At 42.6% G+C, this 23,754-nt stretch overlaps 2 protein-coding genes across 6 annotated transcripts; both read left to right on the top strand.

Moving 5' to 3' along the window:
- The first annotated feature begins 129 nt into the window (after positions 1 to 129).
- Positions 130 to 6,024, top strand: fam76b (family with sequence similarity 76 member B). 2 transcript variants are annotated; one of them, XM_044140714.1, is made up of 10 exons: positions 130 to 702; positions 1,613 to 1,677; positions 1,771 to 1,825; positions 2,009 to 2,164; positions 2,255 to 2,442; positions 3,206 to 3,256; positions 3,348 to 3,425; positions 3,543 to 3,675; positions 3,798 to 3,899; positions 4,906 to 6,024. In XM_044140714.1, exons 1-10 carry the CDS (start codon positions 616 to 618, stop codon positions 4,993 to 4,995), a joined length of 1,005 nt encoding a protein of 334 aa, XP_043996649.1. In that variant the 5' UTR covers positions 130 to 615; the 3' UTR covers positions 4,996 to 6,024. The 2 variants fall into 2 exon arrangements, with proteins under 2 accessions (XP_043996649.1, XP_043996648.1); XM_044140713.1 differs by having other exon boundaries at positions 3,540 to 3,675.
- Positions 6,025 to 6,826: 802 nt separating this feature from the next.
- taf1 (TAF1 RNA polymerase II, TATA box binding protein (TBP)-associated factor) lies at positions 6,827 to 23,519 on the top strand. 4 transcript variants are annotated; one of them, XM_044140913.1, is made up of 41 exons: positions 6,827 to 7,140; positions 7,312 to 7,426; positions 7,533 to 7,656; positions 7,747 to 7,863; positions 8,409 to 8,528; positions 8,646 to 8,887; positions 9,003 to 9,218; positions 10,673 to 10,915; positions 10,984 to 11,221; positions 11,359 to 11,466; positions 11,556 to 11,723; positions 11,815 to 11,942; positions 12,889 to 12,996; positions 13,097 to 13,270; positions 13,569 to 13,742; positions 13,842 to 13,946; positions 14,039 to 14,239; positions 14,316 to 14,457; positions 14,954 to 15,084; positions 15,181 to 15,261; positions 15,334 to 15,483; positions 15,596 to 15,715; positions 15,914 to 16,089; positions 16,198 to 16,430; positions 16,526 to 16,733; positions 16,836 to 17,001; positions 17,154 to 17,365; positions 17,479 to 17,587; positions 18,841 to 18,939; positions 19,020 to 19,197; positions 19,301 to 19,368; positions 19,445 to 19,567; positions 19,675 to 19,767; positions 19,878 to 19,962; positions 20,052 to 20,119; positions 20,648 to 20,764; positions 21,063 to 21,170; positions 21,354 to 21,449; positions 22,082 to 22,283; positions 22,694 to 22,859; positions 22,961 to 23,519. In XM_044140913.1, exons 2-41 carry the CDS (start codon positions 7,313 to 7,315, stop codon positions 23,181 to 23,183), a joined length of 5,934 nt encoding a protein of 1,977 aa, XP_043996848.1. In that variant the 5' UTR covers positions 6,827 to 7,140; position 7,312; the 3' UTR covers positions 23,184 to 23,519. The 4 variants fall into 4 exon arrangements, with proteins under 4 accessions (XP_043996848.1, XP_043996847.1, XP_043996850.1 ...); XM_044140912.1 differs by having other exon boundaries at positions 16,836 to 17,007; XM_044140915.1 differs by lacking the exon at positions 21,063 to 21,170 and having other exon boundaries at positions 6,828 to 7,140.
- Positions 23,520 to 23,754: the final 235 nt, after the last annotated feature.

The raw sequence follows: 23,754 nt of genomic DNA, 5'->3' as shown, positions 1-23,754 counted from the left end.
CAAACCGACTTGCTATTTATCCTTTTAATAACGTAAGTGTATGGGGATATTGAAAACTGAAAATTTGTGCGGGCCCCTGATTGGCTGAGCTAATTTCAAACTGTAAATCCCGCGGACGGATGTTGTGTCGCGATAGGTTTCCTTCCTTCTTCGGGAGCTGTCGGCCTCTTCCGGTTACATGACACAAAAAGAGACACGGAAAACACAAGGAAAATACATTTCTCGGAGAGAGCAGCGGAAACTTGAACCCCGCGGAGTTCATTGTTGATAAGGATTAATTCCGAGGCGACGCTATTAAAAGCCAAGGAGAAGCCATTGCCGCGGGACGACGCAGCAAGAGAGCCCGGAGATCCGGACTTTATTGTTCTTCGCCGCTCGCTCGCTCTCTCCAGCTGAGCTATTTCTGTATTTGCCCGACTTTAGCCCTGCGCTACGTAGCCGAGCGGGCTAACGTCGGCCAGCGCTGGATGCCAACGCGGTGTGTTTTTCCCAGCTCTCAGTTGAGCAACAGCGAGCGGCTCTGACGGTAAAAACAGCGCAGCTAATCCGTTCGGTTCGCAGCTGGACCTCGGTGTTCCTCGGCTAGGTCGGACGACTGCTCAGGTTGGGGCGAGAATGGCAACGTCTGCTCTGTACGCCTGCACGAAGTGTAACCAGCGGTACCCCTTCGAGGAGCTGTCGCAGGGCCAGCAGCTTTGCAAGGTTGGAGAGCATGAGAGGGAGGACGACCCAAACAATCACGACCTTAGGAGTGCAGTTGTGTGCCGGTGTTTGGTTATGGCCACCTTGGAGAGATTTAGCAAGGGCTCAGATTATGTAACAACTTGGAAAATGTCCACATGAACGTAATGTTCATTTTATTGTAGCCTTATGGTGGTGTTACCACACCCTGACCTGATAAACACTTGTTTTATACGGGTCACTTGGTGTGCATATTTTTCAGACGTGTTGCTCCTGTGGTGCTGCTTGTATGGTGGTACAGCTGAGATTTAAAGGCCTTTTAAATCACATTTAAGCCTTGTATAATTTCCACATGCCCTTAATTAGCGTCTACAAATTAATGTGTTTCAGATATTTTTTTAATGTTCCCCCAATCACCTCTGGATTAACAGCTCTCAAAGTTTTTAACAGAATTAAATCCTTAATTGCCTGCTATATTGTCTTTATAAAGTTGAAGGATAACAACTTAAAACAAGTAAACAATTTCTCCTGTGATAATGAGCCAGAAAAGAAAAAGGGGGGTGGAGGGATGGACTGTGTATACAGATAAAATACTGGCATGAAGATGTAAAATAAAACTTTAAAATAAATTGATGTTTTATTGTGCATTAGCAGATTCTCCCTTTTAAAAAAAAAGTTAAATTAAGAACTCCTTACAATTTTCTAAAATGGGAAAAACAAGAGAGCATGTCATTCAACCAAGGTTGATTTGTCGATCTGGATTAATAAGAAAATGGATGTAATAAAGACTCTATGAGGCATTCTCCATCAGATTGGAAATAGAAATGCATCTCAACATAAAAAATCTGAATTTTAAGGCTCTTTACACATTTTTATACCGTGTGCCAGTAACTGGAGCCTCCTGTACATAATTTTTCTTTTTCTTTTGCAGGAGTGTCGTATTGCACACCCAATAGTGAAGTGTACATACTGCAGATCTGAGTTTCAGCAGGAGAGGTGAGAAGGGCTCCACTATTTTCTATTGACTCTTATTCATGATTAAATTTTTTTGTGTGTGTGTGGATTCAAACCCCGTTTGTTCCTCTACAGTAAAACAAATACAATTTGCAAGAAATGTGCCCAGAACGTCAAACAGTTCGGAACGGTGAGTAGTAGAATCTTCCAAATTTAGTTTTAAAGCAAAGTTGACCTGAACTTGCGCCATATTCTCGCACTTGTGCTCCAAACCGTCAGTCTTTTAAAATGGACCTCGCATATTGAAATTGCTTGTGACTGTTTCATGTCCATATCCTGTTTTTCAAAAGTTTTTCTTCACCTGTTTTTGCAGCCCAAACCCTGCCAGTACTGTAACATCATTGCAGCCTTCATCGGGACAAAATGCCAGCGGTGTACTAACTCAGAGAAGAAATATGGACCCCCACAGACCTGCGAACAGTGCAAGCAGCAGTGCGCTTTCGACCGCAAGGAGGAAGGCAGAAGAAAGGTGAAAACTAGAGCGATATCCAGTCTGAGTTTGCGGCAAGTTCGTTACAGGCAGAGTCTCACCACCTACTCTCTCTTGCTTGTGCTACAGGTGGACGGCAAGCTGCTGTGCTGGCTCTGCACTCTGTCCTACCGCCGCGTCCTGCAGAAGACTAAAGAACAGAGGAAGGGCTTCGGCTCCTCCAACTCCTCTTCCCTGAATGAGAAAGACCACCACTCCAGATCGCATCACCATCATCATCACCACCACCAGCACAGACACAGCAGCTCCCACCACAAGTATGTCTGCCAACAAGTTGTCACTTCTAGACAGTAGAGATTCACCAATCTGAACTTTGTCTCCAGTTCTCATAAATGTCTTTACCCGGCAAGATTTCGATTGTGCGCGATTCTGGTTTCTCCCCAAGAATGGAAACGTAGGAAAAAAATAAGAGTAGCATTAAAAAAAAAAAGAAGTATTATTTTCTGGTCTTTCTTCAGTAATTATCAAGACCAGAGTCGATGTTGCGCCACTTGTTTGAGAGAGTGTGGACTTGAAAACAGATTTACCAGTATTTTAAAATTAACACGGTGAATATACAAATGACAAAACACGATGAGACAAAAACAAAACTATAAGGCAGTAATTCATGTTATGTTAGCGATTAGCGTGGCTAGCCTTCCAATCTCTGTGTGTATTTGCTAGAGAATGTAGATCTTTACCTTAACTATGATGCATTTCCAAAATCGGCATGTTTCATGGCAGATGTTGAAAACTTTGAAGGAAAAAGTAGAGCAACTTTGCTGTAGAGACATCCTGTTGTCTGCTTTAGAGTTTTAGTTTTTACTTGTTCACTTTCAACTTGAATTAATGGCACAAAGTTTTCTTTTAAATAGTTTTTTACATATCTGTGCTTCACTTTAAGACATATCGCCAGTACTGAAAATGGCTAACTTTCAGCCATCGTCAGTATTTTTGTCTGAAAATCATTCTTCCACTACAGTTGGAGTAAAACGTTTATACCATGAAGTGCAGTTTGCTAAGTTTACCCATCTTTCACAGACTGAGTGGGAGCTTGAGTCCTGAGCAGGAGCCGGGTCTTTGGAAGCAGAGGTACAGCAACTTCAAGTCCGCTAAGTTGCACAACAGCCATTAAAATGATGTTTAAATATTCACAATTCGGTTTTCCTCTTTGCTTTTGCAGCCATAAATCGTCTTCAATCCAGAAGGAGACTCCAAAGAAGAAACCAAAACTGGAGCTGAAGCCATCCAATGGGGACAGGTAGCTCCAGTGTTGTCATTTAAGCTCAACTTTATAGCTGCATAATATTTGTCCCTCACATTCAGGAGCTTTTTTTTTTTTTTCTTTTATTTGTTTGCTTGTTCATCCCAACAGTAGTTCAATCACCCAGTCCATGGACTCTGGTGGAACAGACAATTTCATTCTCATCAGCCAGCTGAAAGAGGAAGTTATGTCACTAAAGAGGCTTCTTCAGCAGAGGGATCAGACCATTCTGGAGAAGGATCGAAAGGTGAGTCGTCTTCCATAGATGAACTCCAGCACTAATTATTCAGTCATTGCTCTGAGTTTCTGCTCTTTTTTTTTTTTTTTTAATCTGCTAATTAAATGTTGCATTTTTTTCCCCCCCTGTAGCTCACAGAGCTTAAAGCAGACTTTCAGTACCAGGAGTCAAATATGAGAGTTAAGATGAACCAAATGGAGAAATCGCACAAAGAGGCCATGGAGCAACAGCAGGTGGGGAAGTTGGTGTACGACCGTGCTCTGAAGTGGTTCGATCTCAAGCTGTTGTTTTGGTTATTTTTAGCGTATCCTAGCTAGGTTTTGGAAAGCTTCAAGGCTAAGCATGTTCCAAGTCTTCTTGGAACATGTTTTTTAGGAACTGAACTCAGATCTCAGTACAGTTATCAACTTGCTGTTCTACATGATTTTTAAGCTTTGCATCTCAAATCCGCATGTGCAACAAAGGGGTTCACATTTTCAACATTGTGTTGCCCTTTATGCTCACACTTTGACAAATGTCTAAGGTTTTTCTTTTGTCATTTTATCATAGATTATAGGCATTAACAGTTCAAAAATTCAACTATACTTTATTAGTTTGTATAAAGAAACTTTTTTTTTTTTTCTTGTGAGGGAGTGATGTTTACACCAGATCAGACTTGGAGGGGAGGAAGAGGTGAAGAAATGTAGTTTGAAATCCTTCTCATTTTGATATCAAAAGGATCATTTAAATCATATTACTGTCACCAACTATCACATGGCATTATTTAATACAACCTGAGAATTCGAATGTTGTTAGGTTTGGACACCGTTATCGGGTTTTAATTTTCCATTAAAATTTTACCAGACAAAATGCAAAAAAAAAAAAAGTTTAGCTTCTTGGAGGTAGAATTAAATTCAGCAAAACACTAAGGAAATGGAAAATTATCCGGATTCCCAAACTTTGACAGATTTATGGAAAGGAAATGGAATGGAAAAATAGTCTATAGTTGTTACTACTTTATCTGTGTCTTTATCAGCAACCGACTTGTATCTGTGTCGCGATACATCGTTAAATTATTGTTGACAGTATACGGTTACATCTTTTATGAATACAATGAGGAAACCAATTATCAGTTTGTTCTTATAATCGAATTTGCACATCATATCTTAGAAATGGCCATTATGTTTGGTTATTTGAGTCGCATCCAGAATTGGAGAGAAATATATCCACTCTGATTTCACTGTTTGTGTCTTTCCACAGTCCAAGAACAGGGAGCTGATGAAACAAGTGGCGGCCCTCTCGAAGGGCAAAAAGTTTGACCGGACTGGAAGCTCACTGCTGTTGCCCTAACAATAGGCCGGTCAGCGGCTAACGACGAAGAGCGGCTTCATTCTCGTAACACTGTGAGAGTCTCCCTCCTGTGTTTCCTCATTGCCATCTACTTTGATTGCCTCGTACGACGCTGAAGCCAGAAGCCATGCTGCAAAAGGAAACCAGCTGTTACATTCAAGAAACCATCCTCTAAAAAGCAGCGTATTTTAGGTGTGTCGTGGCAAAATTGCCTCGAGGGCTTCAACTTTAGATGGCGTGGCGGATGAAGCCCTTGTTTCTACCACTGCCGGGCCAAAACAAAACAAGCTTGGTGTGCTAATGTGGAGAGCATTCTGGTGACTCTTGATTTGAATGGATGTCATGCATTTATTTATTCAGCTGTATTTCTTAGCAGGTTTTTATTATTATTATTATTATTATTATTATTATTTCTTCTCAGCATACTGGGACAATAGCCCACATTCTGGGGGTTTCTTCAATAGCAATCATCAGTTATATTTTTCTAAGTGGATGCAAGATGAGCGCTCATTAACAGAAATTATGTGAAACTTTACCATGTATGCAAATGCCGACTGGGTTACCGTCAAACAGCAGAGAAATCCCTGGACCGACTAAGAAAAACAACCAGTGAGCACTCTGAATGGCTGTCTGAGGCCTTTTGGCCTCCCATTTTCTCACTGTGTGACAGCTGTAGTGCTGTACTGGAACGGTTATAACACTGCATGATTTTACTGCCAGAGACCAGAATAATGTTGTGGTGAAACTTCTTTCTCCTTCTTCTTTTAATTACTTTTTTAAGGATAACTTTCAAATGTATTTCTGGGCTCAGCCATTGTATTTAAACTATTGCTTCTATCTGTTTTAGTGAGTACATTATGTGTATAGTATGGCCAGTTGAAATACACTTGTCTGTAGAAAATGCTTTTTAAAGGAACACACCTATCACCCTACATTACTGGGTTGGTTTCATACTGTGGCGTTCAGGATCACTTTTGTACTTTTTTTCAAAACTCAAGTGTTTAAAACTATTAAACTGGCTAAACTGTTGCTGTGTGCTTGTTTTATTGACCATTAGCTAGCTAACTTCATGTTAGCTGTCTAACTTCATAGCTAATATGAAGCTGTCCAATGACAGTCGGCTTTACACACAGTCGTTTTCTATGATTTGTACAACTATTCCTGGCATTTCAAACGATTTAGAGGTGTACAGATATTTGCACCACTAAAATGTATGTAAAACAAATTAAGTTGAGGGTTTTTTGGTGACATTATCTACTCAAAACTTCTAGAAACTCTTTGTTAACCATGCTTAATATGACATGACAAATATGTGATATCATTTGGGAAGGAGACGAGTTCTGTGATCCAGAGATTAACATGTTTAAGTTTGAAAAGCATACTGACCCCAGAACAAAAGCAAAAGACTTGTAAAGATGCTGGTAAGCGTGTCACAGAGCTAGTCCTCCACCGACGCGGGCTGTAAGGCCACTCAGGGAGGCAGAAGCCATTTCTCGAAAATTGCTAAGACTGATTGCAGAGGATTAAAATTTGGGCACAAATGGACAATGCCTTCAGAAATACCATCAACTTAGTTGCAAAGTGGCATGAGAACGAAAAAGAAGCTGCTTTGGGGTGGACATCAGTTACCAAAATGGCCCACAAACCAGACTCAAATACACAATTTCTGACAGGCGAAATAGGTCGACTCCATCAAACATTTTTATTTATTTATTTTTTACTTTATTGATCATATTCTTTACTTCACTATTTCACTCCTTGTGTTTAAACAGAAATTTCAACAGAAAAATCAACAAATCTTCCGAGTAGCCCGTAAACGCGTCACGCTGTTCTTCCGGGTTGCTGTAAGGTTTCCGCTCGTTTGTGGACAGCTTCACTGTGTTGCACAAATAAAAACAAAACTTCGTATCTAATCGGGTTGTGTCGCGGTTTTGTTAAATACATTAACATTATTTATCATAACCTGGCCAATTTAACCAAGGCACGGAGGGAAACATGCATAGTAGCATAGCTTTTAGCTTACGTATTACAGCTTTTTGAGTTTAACCATCGTTAGCTAAACCTTTTATCGCTTAGCTGCCTGTGTTAGCATGCAGTGAAAATACCAAAACAAAACATATACAATCTCAAGAAGAACCAGAGAAGGTAAGTACAACATAATTCCCTTCGCTAAATACAGTACCGGTCTTGTAACGTGAACACTAACGTGTAAAACATAGTCATTGTTGCATAGCTTACGTACCTTCGGTTTAGCTGTGTACCTGACAGAGTTTGAGGATGAAAAGCGTGTTTATAATGTCATTATTCTTATTGCAGGATGTCTGATTCAGACAGCGATGAAGACCAGGACCGACCCTTTTCCCTCACTGGCTTCCTGTTTGGAAACATCAATGAAGATGGACAGTTAGAGGGAGACAGTGTCTTAGACAATGTGAGGCTTTTCAAGACTTATTGTTACAATATTATACTCTGTATGTGAGTATTTTCCCAGTTTTTAGGGAATATTTGTCTCTGATTTGCTTATTGTCATGCTCCAGGAGTCCAAGAAGCATCTTGCTGGTTTGGGGACGTTGGGTCTGGGCTCTCTTATCACCGAGATCACGGCCAATGAGAGCGAGAATAAGGAGGAAAACAGAGAATCTGTAAGCGTGGATTCAGAGGGTGAGTATGAATGATGGTAGCGCTTGGCAAGACTATGACCAGCAACCAGGTGTGGTATATTTACCATATATTTTGTATCTCCTATTGCAGGTTGGGTGAAAAGCACAGACGATGCAGTGGACTATTCTGACATCAGTGAGGTTGCTGAGGATGAGACTAAAAAGTACCATCAGGCGATGGGGTCTTTGCAGCCCAACAGGAAAACAGGTGATCATCTTAAGGCTCCATCATATCAGTTTCAGCTCCATTTTTGTACCCCCAGATTTCTCTTTTATTTCCCTTCTATCTCTATTTTCTGCCCATAAACAAACAGTGTCACAACGCTATGCTCAATAGTTGTTATTATTTTTGTCATCACAGACTGTTGTGGAATTATGGAGATAAATAATCACAACTGAGCTTAGATCCCATATAATTTAATGTAATTGCATATCATCTCATGAAAACTCTAAGTTACACGATTTTCTGCAGTATTTAACTTGTAAACTATGTTATAAATTAATCCTAAATCTTGATTTAATCCTAAATCTTGATTTAGGATTGTGTTTCAACAGCCATTCTGCTCTGACATGTAATTTATTGGCATCAAAAACCAAATTTCTTTATAACAGACCAAAGTTAAAATATGAGAAACAATTTTACTTTGTTAGTTGTTGCGGCGGTACGATACCTTTATTGTTTGTTTTCTTAATCTTATTGTTTACTCTCTATTTTTTGGTGTGTAACCGCGTCTTTAAACTCCTTCCTCCAAGATGACGAGGATGATTATGATGCCGACTGTGAGGATATTGACTCGAAGCTTATGCCTCCTCCACCACCGCCTAGTCTTCCTACTCCAGCTAAGAAAGAAGAATCGCCCGCCGGTACAAATGGTAAAAAGAAATTAGAAAATAGATTTTTAAGGGCTGTCTGCAAAAAAAAAACTTGTGCTTCTATTAAAGTTGGATTATTACTTTACTCCAACTTTAATTTTCCTCTGTATTTGGCAGTTGGGGAAGAGGGCGATGGCATCATCTTGCCCTCCATTATTGCACCGTCCTCCACTGCCGATAAGGTAGATTTCAGCAGCTCTTCAGACTCTGAGTCAGAGACGGAGCGGCCCTGCCAGGGTTCAGGAGTTCTAGGGCCTCCGGACAGACTCACCCTTCCTCTTGCGGGCATCATGCAGAAGGATGCTGCCAAGGCGTTACCAAGTGTCACACAGCTCTTTCCAGAGTTTAAGCCCGGCAAGGTAAATCAGTTTTTCAAGCGTAAAATAAATCTGTTGCTGTTTGAGAGTCTTTTTTTAACTAAATTGAAATGAAACATGTAGTCTAAGAGGGTTTTCTTTTTAAATTTTCTGTCAGGTTCTTAGGTTTTTACGGCTGTTCGGTCCTGGTAAGAACATGCCTTCAGTTTGGAGGAGCGCCCGCAGGAAGAAGAAGCGGAAACACAGAGACCCTCAGCCGGGGACTCCTCCGCCAGAGGAAGACGCCTCAGAACCAAGTCAGGAGAAAAAGTCTGGATGGATTTATGAGTACGCACTCCCCCCACCCGCAGAACAGTGTCTCTCTGACGATGAGGTAAAGCGTTCGGGTTACAAGGTCTTGTAGTTTATTCTTAGTTTTTGAATGTTTTTATGAGTTTTGAAGTTATTTTAAGGATTAAAAAAATGTTTTCTTAATTTTTCCAGAGTTATTTTAAAGTTATCTTAAAGCAGTGGTCCCCAACCTTTTTATCACCGCGTAACGGTCAAGACTTGGCTATTTTACTGCAGCCTGGTGGGGAGGGGAGTGAATCGTTAGATAAGGCTTCTGTATGTTGGCAAGCTAAAGTTAAAAATGTTAACTACAAAAAAATAACTCTCCTCCAAATCGTAGTGCAGCAAATAGAGCGGCTGCTCCCTCCTCTTTTATCAAACGCCTTTTCTTTTTGTTACGTCTTTTATCGCTTAAAATGAGTCCACAAACTATCACTACTGCTTCTACATCGTCATCCGTGTTTGATTATTCTAAATTCACGTATGGTATGTTGGGGATTTTACTGGATTTTCTTCTGGAATCGGTTCATGTGTGGTGTGTTGCTCCTGCCGTGTGGCTGGACACACGAACCGATCGAACCTGTTGGACTTTTATCGGCTCTGTGGTCACAGAAGTTTGGAAAATCGGCCCATAATCCTTAAATCGTGCCGTGTGAACCAGACCTAAAACTCAAAAGCTCTACTCCTCTCATCTCGTCTCGACCGCTGCCCTAACGCTCTCTGACTCTGGTCGCTATGGTAACGTTTACATATCCCTTCAAAATTAGATACAAATGCGCCACAAAAACGAACATTTTACTTTTGTAAAAATTTTTAACTCAGGATAAAAACTGATGGGAGCCCTGAACTTGTTTCTCTTTAACAAGACGGTCCCATCTGGGAGTGATGAGAGACAATGACACCTGAAGTGTTGCTTATGCACAGAGTGCTTGGTCTTTAAGTGGAGAAGCAGTTTGAAGGCTTCATTGCCTCATTAGTGAGCCGGTCACCATATCATGCAGAGCTTGGAATATGGGAATCACCTGCTGGGATAAATCCATTCTCCTGTCTCTTCTCTGGACCTTTTCCCCTTCACAAAGAAACTTTCCAAAGACATCAGATCTGTTTCTTACTCATTTTGCTGCTTGAGGGCTCAATGTTGGCGCGCAAGACGTAACCGAGAGAATCCGGTTAAAGAATTTTCAATAATCCAGGCTCAAATAATTCATAAAACAGAAATATTTAATCATTTCTTGTGGGCCCGGTACCAATTGGTCCACGGACCGGGGGCTGGGGACCACTGTCTTGAAGGATAAAACTGAACTAAACTGTCTAAGAATTATTCTTAACTTGTTTTAAATTCCAATTGCATCAGTTGTTTTTCATTTGCCACATTAAATCAGATCCAGCAGATAGACGCACACTCATTGAAAAATAAAGAAAGATTAATTTCACAGTGGTTTGTCACTTCTTTCTAGTTTAAAACACGTTTTTCACATATTTTCTACGCGTTGTTAGATAACCATGATGGCTCCAGTGGAATCAAAGTTCTCGCAGACATCCGGGGACGCGGACAAAGAGACAGAGTCTCGACCTAAAGTAGCAGAATGGCGATACGGTCCGGCCCAGCTCTGGTACGACATGCTGGGGGTACCTGAGGACGGGAGCAACTTCAACTATGGGTTCCAACTCAAAGAAGATCAGCCCAGTGAGGCTGAAGAGCAAGATCTGCCCAAAGACGTAACAGAACCTCCTGAAGAGGTTTGTTTCCACAGACGAGGTTTACATTTATTCGACTAGCGGTGACTCTCCATTTTATATTTCTTCAGGTTCAGAAGGAAGACGACAACATGGACGTAGATGACGACGGTGGCGATGGAGATAAAGTGAGGCGAGTTCTGGAGAACGAACTGTTTCTAATGGTCACTCAGCTCCAGTGGGAAGACGATATCATCTGGAACGGAGAAGATGTAAAACACAAGGGAACCAAGACTCAGAGAGCCAGCCTGGCAGGATGGCTCCCCTCCAGCATGACCCGCAATGCTAACGCTTATAATGCCCAGCAGGGTGAGAGTAGACGCCTGGATAATATGCACAAATAAACCTCGGAATGTTACAAAAAAGCAGCTTTTTTTTTGGTGCAAATCTCTCAACACCAGGTTCCATGAAAAGGGAATAAAAGCATAAACTTTACGATCCTTCAGGTCTGACCCGAAGCAATTCCCAGCTGGTCCCACCGATACCTCCGCCTATTCCAAAAGCTTCCTCGATCTCTGGCTCGAAGCGGGAAAAAAGTGGCCACGACAATCAAGGTGTTCTTTTAGTTTCCTCCGCACAGTTACCGTATTTTGTCAAATAGTTTCCACTTTAATGTTTATTGCTTGGTTTTGTTTCTTTGCAGGCTCTCTAGAAGAAGACTGTTCGTGGTTTTCCATTTTTCCCATCGACAATGAGGAGTTGGTGTACGGCCGCTGGGAAGACAACATCATCTGGGACGACCAGGAGATGGATCACTTCCTCATGCCGCCGGTCCTTACACTGGATCCCAACGATGAGAATATAATCCTAGGTGAATTAGAAACCGTAACCTCACCGATCTCAGCTTCTGTGAAACATGTTTAACTTCAGTTGGATATTTACTGAGCTCCTGTGTCTTCTAGAAATTCCCGATGAAAAGGAGGAGGCGACGTCTCATTCGCCGTCAAAGGAGAATAAGAAGGAGACGGCAATCAAGAAGAGTCGGATTCTGTTGGGGAAGACCGGCGTGATTAAAGACGAGCCGCAACAGGTATGCAAGTCCACCAAAGCAGACAGAAATTCTTCAACCTTCAGGGACTTTATTTGCCACACAACATATTTTCAGAACAGATGGGACTATACATATTCATGGTTATCAGTGTTGGATTTAGGGCTAAACTGCAGTTACCCCTATAAGTGAGCATTAGCTGACTTTTTTCTATGCTGTGTTAACTAAGACCTGCTGGTGGAAGATGACGTATTTATGCTGAATAAGTTTTTTCACACTTAAATGTGACGTCACATCAAACGTCCTTATAGATTTTGGGGAATTTTATGAACCCAAGTACATGGTTTTCAATACCTTTTAGAAACATCTGAAAAGTGTTGAGATTATTTCCATTTATCTCCTTTTCACGCTAACATCGCTGAGTAAATTCCAGTGTGATTAATTAGCCCCCAGAAGTTGCCTAACCGGTGAATAGACAAGCTGTGCGTAATTTAATTTGAGTTGAAAGAAAATTACAAAACTCTGAAGGAGCTACAGAGATCCCTGGCTCAGTCAGCACTCCATAAATCTGATCTCTGTGGAGGAATAGCAAGAGGAAGTCATGCTTGTTGTTTTTGCATGTCATGTAGGAGAAGGTGTTCTAATGATAAAAATTAAAATAATAATAAATTTTAAAAAACGCTCTTTGGCTTATATGCTAAATGCAATTTTTTATATCTTATTATCATTAAGATATAAACACACAACTGAGCCTCCTTTATGGATCACTGAAGATCATCAGTGGATGCAGGACCAACAGGACATGGCATTCACCTGAGCTATATATGCATGTTGTGTTTTTTTTGTTGTTTTTTTTTTTTTTTTTTGGGGGGAGCGGGGGTGTTTTTTTTTCTGTTCAGACTTTTGTTAAAGTTTTTGTTAAGAAAAAAAAAAGAGAAAGTTTGTAGTTGTAACATGACATTTTTTAAGATTCTTTTTTTAACCACAGAACATGTCCCAACCTGAAGTTAAAGATCCCTGGAACCTCTCCAACGATGAGTTCTACTACCCCAAACAGCAAGGCCTGAGAGGAACGTTTGGCGGCAACATCATTCAGGTAGCTAACAGAGACCAGACGGATCAAATGGGCTTAAACCCTATGTTGCCAAATTTTGTTTCTTTTTTTTTTTTATGAGTTCTTTCTCTGTCCTGCACAGCACTCTATTCCAGCACTTGAGCTGAGGCAGCCCTTCTTCCCCACTCACATGGGTCCAATGAAGCTCCGGCAGTTCCATCGACCGACCCTGAAGAAATATTCTTTTGGAGCTTTGGCGCAGCCGGGTCCGCACGCCGTTCAGCCGCTGCTCAAACACATCAAGAAGAAAGCCAAGGTAAAGAAAGCCCTGCTTCAAACAAACGTGAATTTATCTTTTTTTTTCTCTCTTATATGAAGCCAATTTATTACAGATCTGTGGGTCGGCAGGTCTCTGGGATCATTCAGCAGATTAGTGAACACAGATGGAACAGGAATGAATAAAAATGCAAACCAGAGAGAAGTACAATTCAGCAGCTCCCCCTCAGTGTCTTCTGCAGGGACTTATACAACGAGTCTGTGTTGTTTTTTTTGTTTTTTGTTTATTTGTTTCTCTCGTTAATAAAACGATGCATATACTGTGCGTTGGGGACTAGATGCGAGAGCAGGAGCGGCAGGCGGCAGGCGGCGGAGACATGTTCTTCATGCGAACGCCGCAGGACTTGACCGGTAAAGACGGGGATCTGATCCTGGCGGAGTACAGCGAGGAATACCCGCCTCTCATCATGCAGGTCGGCATGGCGAGCAAGATCAAAAACTACTACAAAAGGGTAAGTAGTTTCTTTGTTTTCAGCTGTGACTTTACGTCCGTTCGTACTTGGTCATTGTATAAAATGTGTTTGTAAATGCAACATTCCTGTGTCCTGCAGAAACCCGGAAAGGATCCAGGAGCGCCTGACTGTAAATATGGAGAGACGGTTTATTGCCATACCTCCCCTTTCCTTGGTTCTCTTCATCCTGGTCAGCTTCTTCAGGTCTGCATCTCCGTGTTTTTGATTGTATGTAAACAATCAGATCAAATCTCTCTGACCTGCTGACACACAGCAATTTTCTCGTTTTCCTAAAGGCGTTTGAAAACAACCTCTTCCGTGCTCCGATCTACCTGCACAAGATGCCAGAGACGGATTTCCTAGTCATACGAACTCGACATGGCTACTACATCAGGGAGCTCGTGGACATTTTCGTCGTCGGTCAGGAGTGCCCGTTGTTTGAGGTTCCTGGTCCAAATTCCAAACGTGCCAATACTCACATCAGAGACTTCCTGCAGGTTGGCGCATTCATCTCGTCGCGCCGCGTTGACCTCACCTCTTTATGTCGCTGAAGGTCGTCTGCGTTCCCTGCAGGTGTTCATTTACCGCTTGTTCTGGAAGAGCAAAGACCGTCCTCGGAGAATCCGCATGGAGGATATAAAGAAAGCTTTTCCCTCGCACTCAGAGAGCAGCATCAGGAAGCGGCTCAAGCTCTGCGCTGACTTTAAGCGTACAGGTAACACACACACACACACACACACACAGACACACTGAATTTGGGAGGAAAAGTGTTAGACATTCACACATGGTTTGTAGTGTTGATCAGAAATGGGAGCGAGAGACAGGGACTTTTTTACTTACGTGTTCATTTGGCTGTCTTTCCATCTCTTTCTAGTTTTTGTTGTATTTTTATTTTATTTTATTTTTTTCCAAAATCTTGATATCTGGAAATATCTGTCGTATATTCATAGCGTACCTTCATTTATACTTAAAAAAAGAATTGACAGAGGCAATGGACTGAAGGTCCATTGCCTCTGTCTAGAAGGTCTAGAAGGTCTAGAAGTGGAGTGCCTCATTGTCTAGAAGGTCTAGAAGTGGAGAAAAGTCTGGAGTTTAGTTGGAAAGCTAGTAAAAAGATTGTGATGTTTGTCTTTGCCTTTAACACTCTGTCCTGAGATCACGGGAACGTTACCAGTACAGGAAAACTCCCAAGTGTCTTGTCTTCGTGTCAGGGATGGACTCAAACTGGTGGGTGCTGAAGCCTGACTTCAGGTTGCCCACAGAAGAAGAAATCAGAGCCATGGTTTCTCCAGAGCAGTGCTGCGCTTACTACAGCATGCTGGTAGCAGAGCAGAGGCTTAAGGTAATAATGGCTACCCCACCTTGGGGGGGGGGGGGGAACACAGAACAAATGTAAATGTTATATTGTGTTTAACTTTGTGTTTTGCATCCATTGCAGGATGCCGGGTATGGTGAGAAATCTTTCTTTGCTCCAGAAGAGGAGAACGAAGAGGATTTTCAAATGAAGATCGACGACGAGGTGCTTGATGACGTTTGAAACGAGAGGAAGCAAAGCGCCATTTTCGCACTAACTCTGTGTCATGGACCGCAGGTGCGGACGGCTCCCTGGAACACAACCAGAGCCTTCATCTCCGCCATGAAGGGGAAGTGTCTGTTGGAGGTCACGGGAGTGGCAGATCCCACCGGCTGCGGAGAAGGTTTCTCATATGTGAAAGTGCCAAACAAGCCCACTCAACAAAAAGTCAGTTTTCTGAAGTAGATTCCTGTCATCCTGGTATCATTTTTTCCAAATGATACCATTTTTTCTGCCTTTTTTTTTTTTTTCCATATATTTGTCTTTTGTTTTCCATCAGGATGACAAAGAGCCACAGCCGGTTAAAAAGACGGTGACGGGGACGGACGCTGACCTGAGGAGGCTCTCTCTGAAGAACGCCAAGCAGCTCCTTCGCAAATTTGGTGTGCCGGAGGAAGAGGTAAAAACCAAATTATGTCTGGTTTGTTGGCAGGTGCTTACTCAAAACATACAGTTACTCATACAGAACTGGAACTGCCGAGTGCCATGTTCAGCTTGGCACAACCACTCATCATGACGCTGCCGCCACGCTGTTTTCTCTGGGAGTGGTATTTTTTGCTCCATCTTTCAGCAATCCTTTTTGTTGCTCTTGTGTCAGATCAAGAAGCTTTCCCGTTGGGAGGTTATTGACGTGGTGAGGACCATGTCCACGGAGCAGGCACGTTCAGGCGAAGGCCCGATGAGCAAGTTCGCCCGAGGCTCCCGCTTCTCTGTCGCCGAACACCAGGAGCGCTACAAGGAGGAGTGCCAGAGGATCTTTGACTTGCAGAACAAGTGGGGCTTATTTCGTAGCATCATATTTATTACCTCCTATTATCTCCCTGTGCAAGTTTTAAGTTTTTTTTTATTATTATTATTATTATTTTCACCTCTCGATGGCAGAGTGTTGGAGTCCACAGAGGTGTTGTCCACAGACACAGACAGCAGTTCAGCTGAAGATAGCGACTTTGAGGAGATGGGTAAGAACATTGAGAACATGCTGCAGAATAAAAAGACCAGCTCACAGCTTTCCCGCGAGAGGGAGGAGCAGGAGAGGAAGGAACTGCAGAGGATGCTGATGGGCGAGGAGAGCGATCGTGACAACAAGGGACGCAAGGAGCGCCGCAGAGGCTTGTGTGAGCAAACGAGCGTTTCAGCTGAACAAGAACCCGTTCCACCTGCCGAAACGTGCGTCTCTAAACTTCTCGTGTGATCATCCCTCCCTTTGTAGCCAGTGCCTTGTCCACCAGCTCCCACAAAGACGACGACACGTCCTCCGTCACCAGCCTGAACTCGTCGGCTACGGGGCGACGACTCAAGATCTATCGCACCTTCAGGGACGAGGACGGCAAGGAATACGTGCGCTGCGAGACGGTCCGTAAAGCTGCCGTCATCGACGCCTACACCCGGATCAGAACCACCAAGGACGACGAGTTCATGTGAGTTTTGGCTTTTCGATCCCAGAGTCTCAGGTCCGTTTAGGAGGAGATGGATCCCTCACACATTCATTCTGTCTCTGTTTCGCGGGTGTGTCGTTTCAGACGAAAGTTTGCCCTCTTCGATGAGCAGCACAGAGAGGAGATGAGGAAGGAGCGCCGGCGAATTCAAGAGCAGCTCAGGAGGCTGAAGAGAAACCAAGAGAAAGACAAGATCAAAGGACCTCCGGAGAAGAAGTCCAAGAAGGTCAAGGAGAGACCAGACCTCAAGGTAAAAGTAAGCCTGCTGATTCAGTTTTATAGACATTTTCTTTCCCTTTTTACAAGCTCACTTTGAGTTTATATAGTTTAAATTTGTAGCATATGCCGATCACATAGATTATCGTCGTGTTCCTTAATGTTTGCTTCTGGTCTCTTTTCTAGCTGAAGTGCGGCGCGTGTGGCGCCATTGGACACATGAGGACCAACAAATTTTGCCCACTGTACTACCAAACCAACGCCCCACCCTCCAACCCGGTCGCCATGACGGAAGAGCAGGAGGAGGAGCTGGAAAAGACTGTGATCCACAACGACAATGAGGAACTCATCAAGGTGGAGGGCACTAAGATTGTACTGGGCAAGCAGCTCATTGAAAGGTAGCAGATCGTTGTTTATGTCATTTCTAATCCATTCTCATAATATATTCATGCCTTATATGTTATGTTTTATCCTCTTTGATACATGTGAGCTGCTGCTTCTTCTTTAACAGTGCCGATGAGGTGCGCAGAAAGTCCTTGGTGCTCAAGTTTCCCAAGCAGCAACTACCACCAAAGAAGAAGAGACGCGTTGGCAGCGCGGTCCATTGTGATTACCTCAATGTGAGCACGGTTATCAAACATTCAGTCCACTCCCAGGACTGACCAAAACTAACCCATTGTTATAAAGGAATCAAAACAATAAATTAAAACTGAATAATTTAAAGGCTATCATCCAGAGAAGAAAGTGATACACAAATAGGTTAAAGGATTAAAAGACCACAAAATATTAAACTAATTTTTATTAACTTTGCTACTAATTGCAATTTATCTAGAGCAACAGAGGCTCTACAAAAACTGAAATTGTAAAGTTTATAAAAAACTGTCACACTGTAAACTTTTGACCATGAGTCTGTATATGAGTTAAAGGAAAGGTTTTGGTCCAAGATGGCCCCAGAGCAGTGGAGTCAAAACGTTTTGCACACCGTTGAAGTTGTCAAGTTTAAAGTTCCCTTTAGCTACAGTTCCTTTTATTGTTTTTTGTTTTAACTTTAAAAGTCCAAAAAATTTTTATTCCAAAGTTTTGTACCTGCTCAAGACTAATGTAAATACAATATTTTGATTAAACAATCAAAAGAAGTAATATTTTTGCAAAAAAAAAGAAAAATAAAAAGCCATTTTTAAACAGGAATGTCCTGTTAAAACATATTGTTCCGGGCGTGCTGTGGTGGCGTAGGGGACAGCGTGGCCCACGTTTGGAGGCCTTCAGTCCTCGACGCGGCCATCGCGGGTTCAATTTCCGGACTCAACGACATTTGCCACGTCTTCCCCCCTCTCCCTCCCCGTTTCCGGTCAGCCTACTGTCATATAAGGGACGCTAGAGCCCACAAAAAGACCCCCTGGTGGGGAAAAAAAAAACATATTATTCCCTGTATTTTTGGAGTTTATAAATTTCTCAATGAAAAATGTTCTTTCTACTCATTCGACAAAACATGATATGATATCTGGTTCATACGTTGTTCATTCCGCGAAGATTGATATACCGGCGTCTGAAGTTTTTGAAGTAATCGCGAACATGTACAGTATACTATGGGGTTAAAATAAAAGCAAAAAAACGTTTGCTTTTTGGTTAAAGAAAAAGGCACTGTGTTTAGTACGTATCATTTTCCTTTGAAACTAATTTTTTGTTAGCTGCCTTCAATTTGCCTGTCCTGGCTGGCTAAGTTTGCACGAGTTTTGATTTCTTGTTTTTAGCCAGACGAAACCATTTGGCCGCTACGTGGATATTGTTGAAAGTCAAGTTTCCTGGTAATAAGAAGCTCTGGCGTATTTTTCTGACTCTGTTTTTCTTTCTTTTTTTTTTTTTCTTTTAACAGAAACCACACAAGGCAATCCACCGCAGACGCACTGACCCCATGGTTACCCTCTCATCGGTGCTGGAGGGAATCATCAACGACATGCGGGATCACCCCAACGTAAGAGCTCAGAAACATGCTCTAGTTTGTGTTTCCACCCGCCCAGGCTCATCAAAACCATTCCCCTCCTCTAAATCCAGACGTACCCTTTCCACACGCCGGTCAACGCCAAGGTCGTCAAGGATTACTACAAGATAATCAATCGGCCCATGGACCTGCAGACGCTGAGGGAGAACGTGCGGAAGCGGATGTACCCGTCGAGGGAGGAGTTCCGGGAGGCCGTGGAGCTCATCGTCAAAAACAGCGCCACCTACAACGGTGACTTGGGATTCAAAACTCTCTTCACGTGCCTTCGAATTTTCCCCGTCAGTGTTCTGAGATTGATCTGTGTGTTTGTTTTGTTTTTTTTCCCCCCCACCAGGAGCGAAACATCCCATTACACAAGTGGCACAGTCCATGCTTGACCTGTGTGATGCTAAGCTGAAAGAGGTGAGTTAGAACCAGTACGTCTTTACAATACCGTTAGTTTCAGCCATAACCACCACATTTCTGCCTGTGACGGCAGAAAGAGGATCGGCTGGTGAGGCTGGAGAAAGCGATCAACCCCCTTCTGGATGACGACGACCAGGTGGCGTTTTCCTTCATCCTGGACAACATTGTGACCCAGAAAATGATGGTGGTTCCTGATGTGAGTCTGCTCTGCTCTTTCTTACTAGAAGCAATATACAGAGTGCTGGATCCGTGATAGGATTGATTCTCACTTCTTCCCTCCTCTCTCACTGTTTCCTTCCACAGTCGTGGCCGTTTCACCATCCCGTCAATAAAAAGTTTGTGCCGGATTATTATAAGGTTATTGTAAATCCTATGGATCTGGAGACTATCCGGAAGGTGAGACACTAACATAAAGACTGTAATTTTAAAAAGTGTCAACATTATAAGGAAATCAAACTACTAAAATCCTGCTGTCGTTCCTTTTTTCTTTTTTTTTTGCTCTGCAGAACATCTCCAAGCATAAATACCAGAATCGGGAAATATTCCTCTCAGATGTCAGTCTCATCCACGCCAACAGCATCAAATACAACGGTGCTTGTTTTTTTGTTTTGTTTTTTTTCTTGTCTTGTTTTTTTGACTTTGTGTAGAACAACATGTAACAGAATGAGCCTTTTGAACAGGTCCAGACAGTCCGTACACCAAGACCGCCCTGGAGATTGTAAATGTGTGCAAAGGAACCTTAGCAGAGGTACGTTTTGTTTGTTATACATATTATCTCCGTGTAGAAACCAGTGATGAAATCTTCTAGGGATCTTTTTAAGATCAAACACAAGAGTTTCAGGTTTTGTGTTGAATTGTGAATGAAGTGAGGATTAGCTTTAGGATTCCCATACAGTCTGGGAACGTCTGAATTTTGATGAAAAAGTATCGGATCCCCAAACTTTATTCCCTTTGCCAGGGAGGGTGTTTAAGTCTTTTCTGTGCATTTATTTATCCATTGAAACATGTCTTACATCAATCCCTCCTTTTTTATTCTCTCCTGTATTTTCTGTTTTTTGTTAAGTAAAAGGAATCATTTTTGTCACGTACAATGTGATTGAATCCTGTTTTTTTTTTGTTTGTTTGTTTTGTTTTTCTTGTCACACAAGCATCACTTTAGGGGAAGTTGAAATTTGATTTTAACTCTTTAACATTTTACTTTTTTTTTTTCTTTCCTCGAAACGGTTGACACCGGAGGGTGGACGTTTCACTGAAATAGCGTTTTGTGTCTTTTCAGTACGATGAGCACCTGACCCAGCTGGAGAAGGACATCTCTACGGCCAAGGAGGCAGCTCTGGACGCCGCAGACTTGGAGAGCCTGGACCCAATGACACCCGGGCCGTACACGCCGCAGGTGAGCGCGTCCGCAGCCCGGTTAGGTCGCCGGCATAGAGGACAGAATCGTACACAGTCGTACATGCAGTAGATTCCTTGCTACATCGTTCACTGTTATTCCTGCCCTTTTTTTCTGACTTCTTTGCTCTACTAGCGCTCCCCTCCAGATTGTGACGTTGTATTTGGTTTCTTCACCAGTGTCTCCTTTTTTTTCCCTTCCCCGTGCCCCCACTTTCCAACGTGTTTCCTGTGCTTCACTCCTGCCTTCATTTCCTTTCTCTTTGTTTGTGTATGCCACTGTGTGTGGTGTTGGCCAGCCTGCTGATCTGTTTGACAGCGTGGCTTCAGGGAGTCTACCCAGAGAGCCCAGCAGCCTTTTCTCTGAGGGACCTCTGTTGGTTGCTCCAGAGAAGAGAGGGGGGCAGGTACGGAGGGAGACACATGCCACCTCTCCTCAGACTTTCCTCAGAGCATCGGGCAATTTGTTTTACCTGCTTACCAAAAACGTTGTCCAGTACAAAGCTTTTTTTTTTTTATTAATATAATATGCTTTCAATTCAGCATATCTGGTCTGTTGGTGATTGTTTTCGTTTCATTCTGGCTCTCAGGGACGGCACATGAGGAGACCAGGAGAGGAGGACTCGGATGTGGACATCGAGGGCTTCGAGGAAGAAGACGACGGGAAGCCCAAGACTCCTGCTCCTGTAAGAAACATCAGTTACTTATATGTGAAAATGAAACCATGGGGATTAATCTTGTTGGAACAAAACTTACTTAGTAGCTGGTTAATTTTCAGTGGAGTGTACCGACTATTAAAAAAATCCGTCTGTGAATATGTTCTACCAAAAACTTCTCAAGTGGCGCAGATTTAGCGTCAGTCGTTTCAAATTCTGCAAAAAAAAAATAAAGAAATAAATCTTTTCAAGCACCTTTTGCTATCTAATTAATAATCCAAAAAATAATCACAGATCAGCCCCTACACTGTATTGATGTTAAGTCGAGCAGAAAGGGCTGAAATGTTTTTTTAGCTCCAGACGCACCCTCTCCAACAAATCATCAATCATCTTATGTTGTTGCATTTTGGAAAATAAGATGTTTTTCTTATAAAAAAAAACAAAAAAAACAAATTCCTTGTCTATTTGCATCTTTTAATGTGTTTCTAATATTGTATATAAAAAAAATCTTTAATTTAAAAAAAACGTCAGCCTGCGCCAATTTTTTTGTCCAACTGTCAGGATGATCAATGGCGAAATCAGTCGCCAATCGTTAGGTGTGTTGTTACTCGTGAAATCTCAATTTTACATTTTACACTTTCATTTCTTTGTATGCTTTCCAGGCAGAGGACGCCGACGGAGATCTGGAGGACGAAGACGATGAAGAGATGTTGCTGCCGCCTCGCAGGCGGCTGCATGACGACGACGAGCGAGGACACGGGCGGTCGAACCACCCGGCTCAGTCCAGCGTGCTGTACCAGGACCTGCTCATGTCTGACGGAGAGGATGACGCCAGCGACGAAGAAGGGGACAACCCGTTCTCTGGTGGGTTCATCAGAAACTCTGTCAAAAGTACTTGAACTGGACTGGATTCTATCACGGACTATGCAATGCACTCCACACATTTGAGATATAAATATATTTTTGTAATTGTCCCTCTTCTTGGCATTTGAATACTTTTGCAAGGCGCTGTATTTTAACAGCTTATATTCATTGCCTTTCAACAGTTGCATCTTAAATTTAGGATTTTGCTTGTGACCTTAAAGTTTCCCTGTTTGTGTGTCGACGTGTTGCGTTTCCCTGCCTGTGTGTTGATGTATTTTGCGTTTCCCTGCCTGTGTGTCGATGTGTTGCGTTTCCCTGCCTCTGTGTCGACGTGTTGCGTTTCCCTGCCTGTGTGTCGATGTATTTTGCGTTTCCCTGCCTGTGTGTTGATGTGTTGTGTTTCCATGCAGGCATTCAGCTTTCGGAAAGCGGCAGCGACTCTGAGAGGGAGGTGGATATCCGACCCGCGCCTCCGCGGAGAGCTCAGGATACGGCCCGCATGGGCATGGAGCAGGATGAGAGCATGATGTCGTACGAAGGGGTTGGTAATGAACACATGGAAGACAGCAACATCAGGTAAAACAATAAATGGATGTCTTTTCTCACTTTCGAAAGCTTAATACCCAAGAAAGTCGTTTTAAATGTTTGCGTTTTGCTCTCCCTTTCGTCTCTCTCAGCTACGGCAGCTACGAGGAGACGGAGAGTCGCAGTCAATTGCCGCCGTCAAGCATGGGAAACGGCGAAGAGTACGGCATCAGCGAGGAGGAGGAGGAAGACGAGGAAGATGAAGCGCGGAGAAGAGGCCCGGCTGTCCTGTCCCAAGCCCAGCTGAGCGAAGACGAAGACAGCGAGGAGTTCCGATCCATCGGAGGAGACAGTGACATGGACTCTGATAATTAGTCGAATTTCATTTTCCTGACTGGACTTTATCAACTTCAACATTGTTGGAATTCCAACTTCAAAACAGAGAAATCTGATTTCTCAAGTAAATACTGTATGTACAAACATTTTGTAAATGGTGATCGCCGCTATTGTGGAAACATTAGAGAGCGGAGCCTTGTAAATTATAACTTGTTCCTTTTTATGTAAACTGAATAATATCCATCATGGTGGATTCCAACATGGAGGTGTGAGCTCGCTTGTTTTTTTACCGTTTTGACTCAGTCCAGTATGCAACAATTGTTGGCTGTTTGTAGGCTACCATCAAAATAAAATAATACTGAAGAACTATAAAAATGTCTAAAAATGGTGTCAAAAATAGAACTTCAATTCCCCATTAATTGCAAGTTTGTATGAAATATCTGATGAAAGGTTCTCACCTACAGCCAGTTTCTCAGAGAAGTCCCAGGTATTCAATTATTTTAAAACAAGGAAAAAGGTTGGAACTGTATGAAAACCAACTAAAGCTGCAAATTATTTTTTTTATTTGTTTGTTTTTCTGGGGACTCCAAAGAATTCTTTTCAGTTCTTT

Source organism: Gambusia affinis, linkage group LG15 (assembly GCF_019740435.1).
Source record: "Gambusia affinis linkage group LG15, SWU_Gaff_1.0, whole genome shotgun sequence".
In the NCBI taxonomy this organism is placed as follows: Eukaryota; Metazoa; Chordata; class Actinopteri; order Cyprinodontiformes; family Poeciliidae; genus Gambusia; species Gambusia affinis.
The sequence above is the reverse complement of the archived record's forward strand: the minus strand, read 5'-3'. Positions and strand labels throughout refer to the sequence as shown.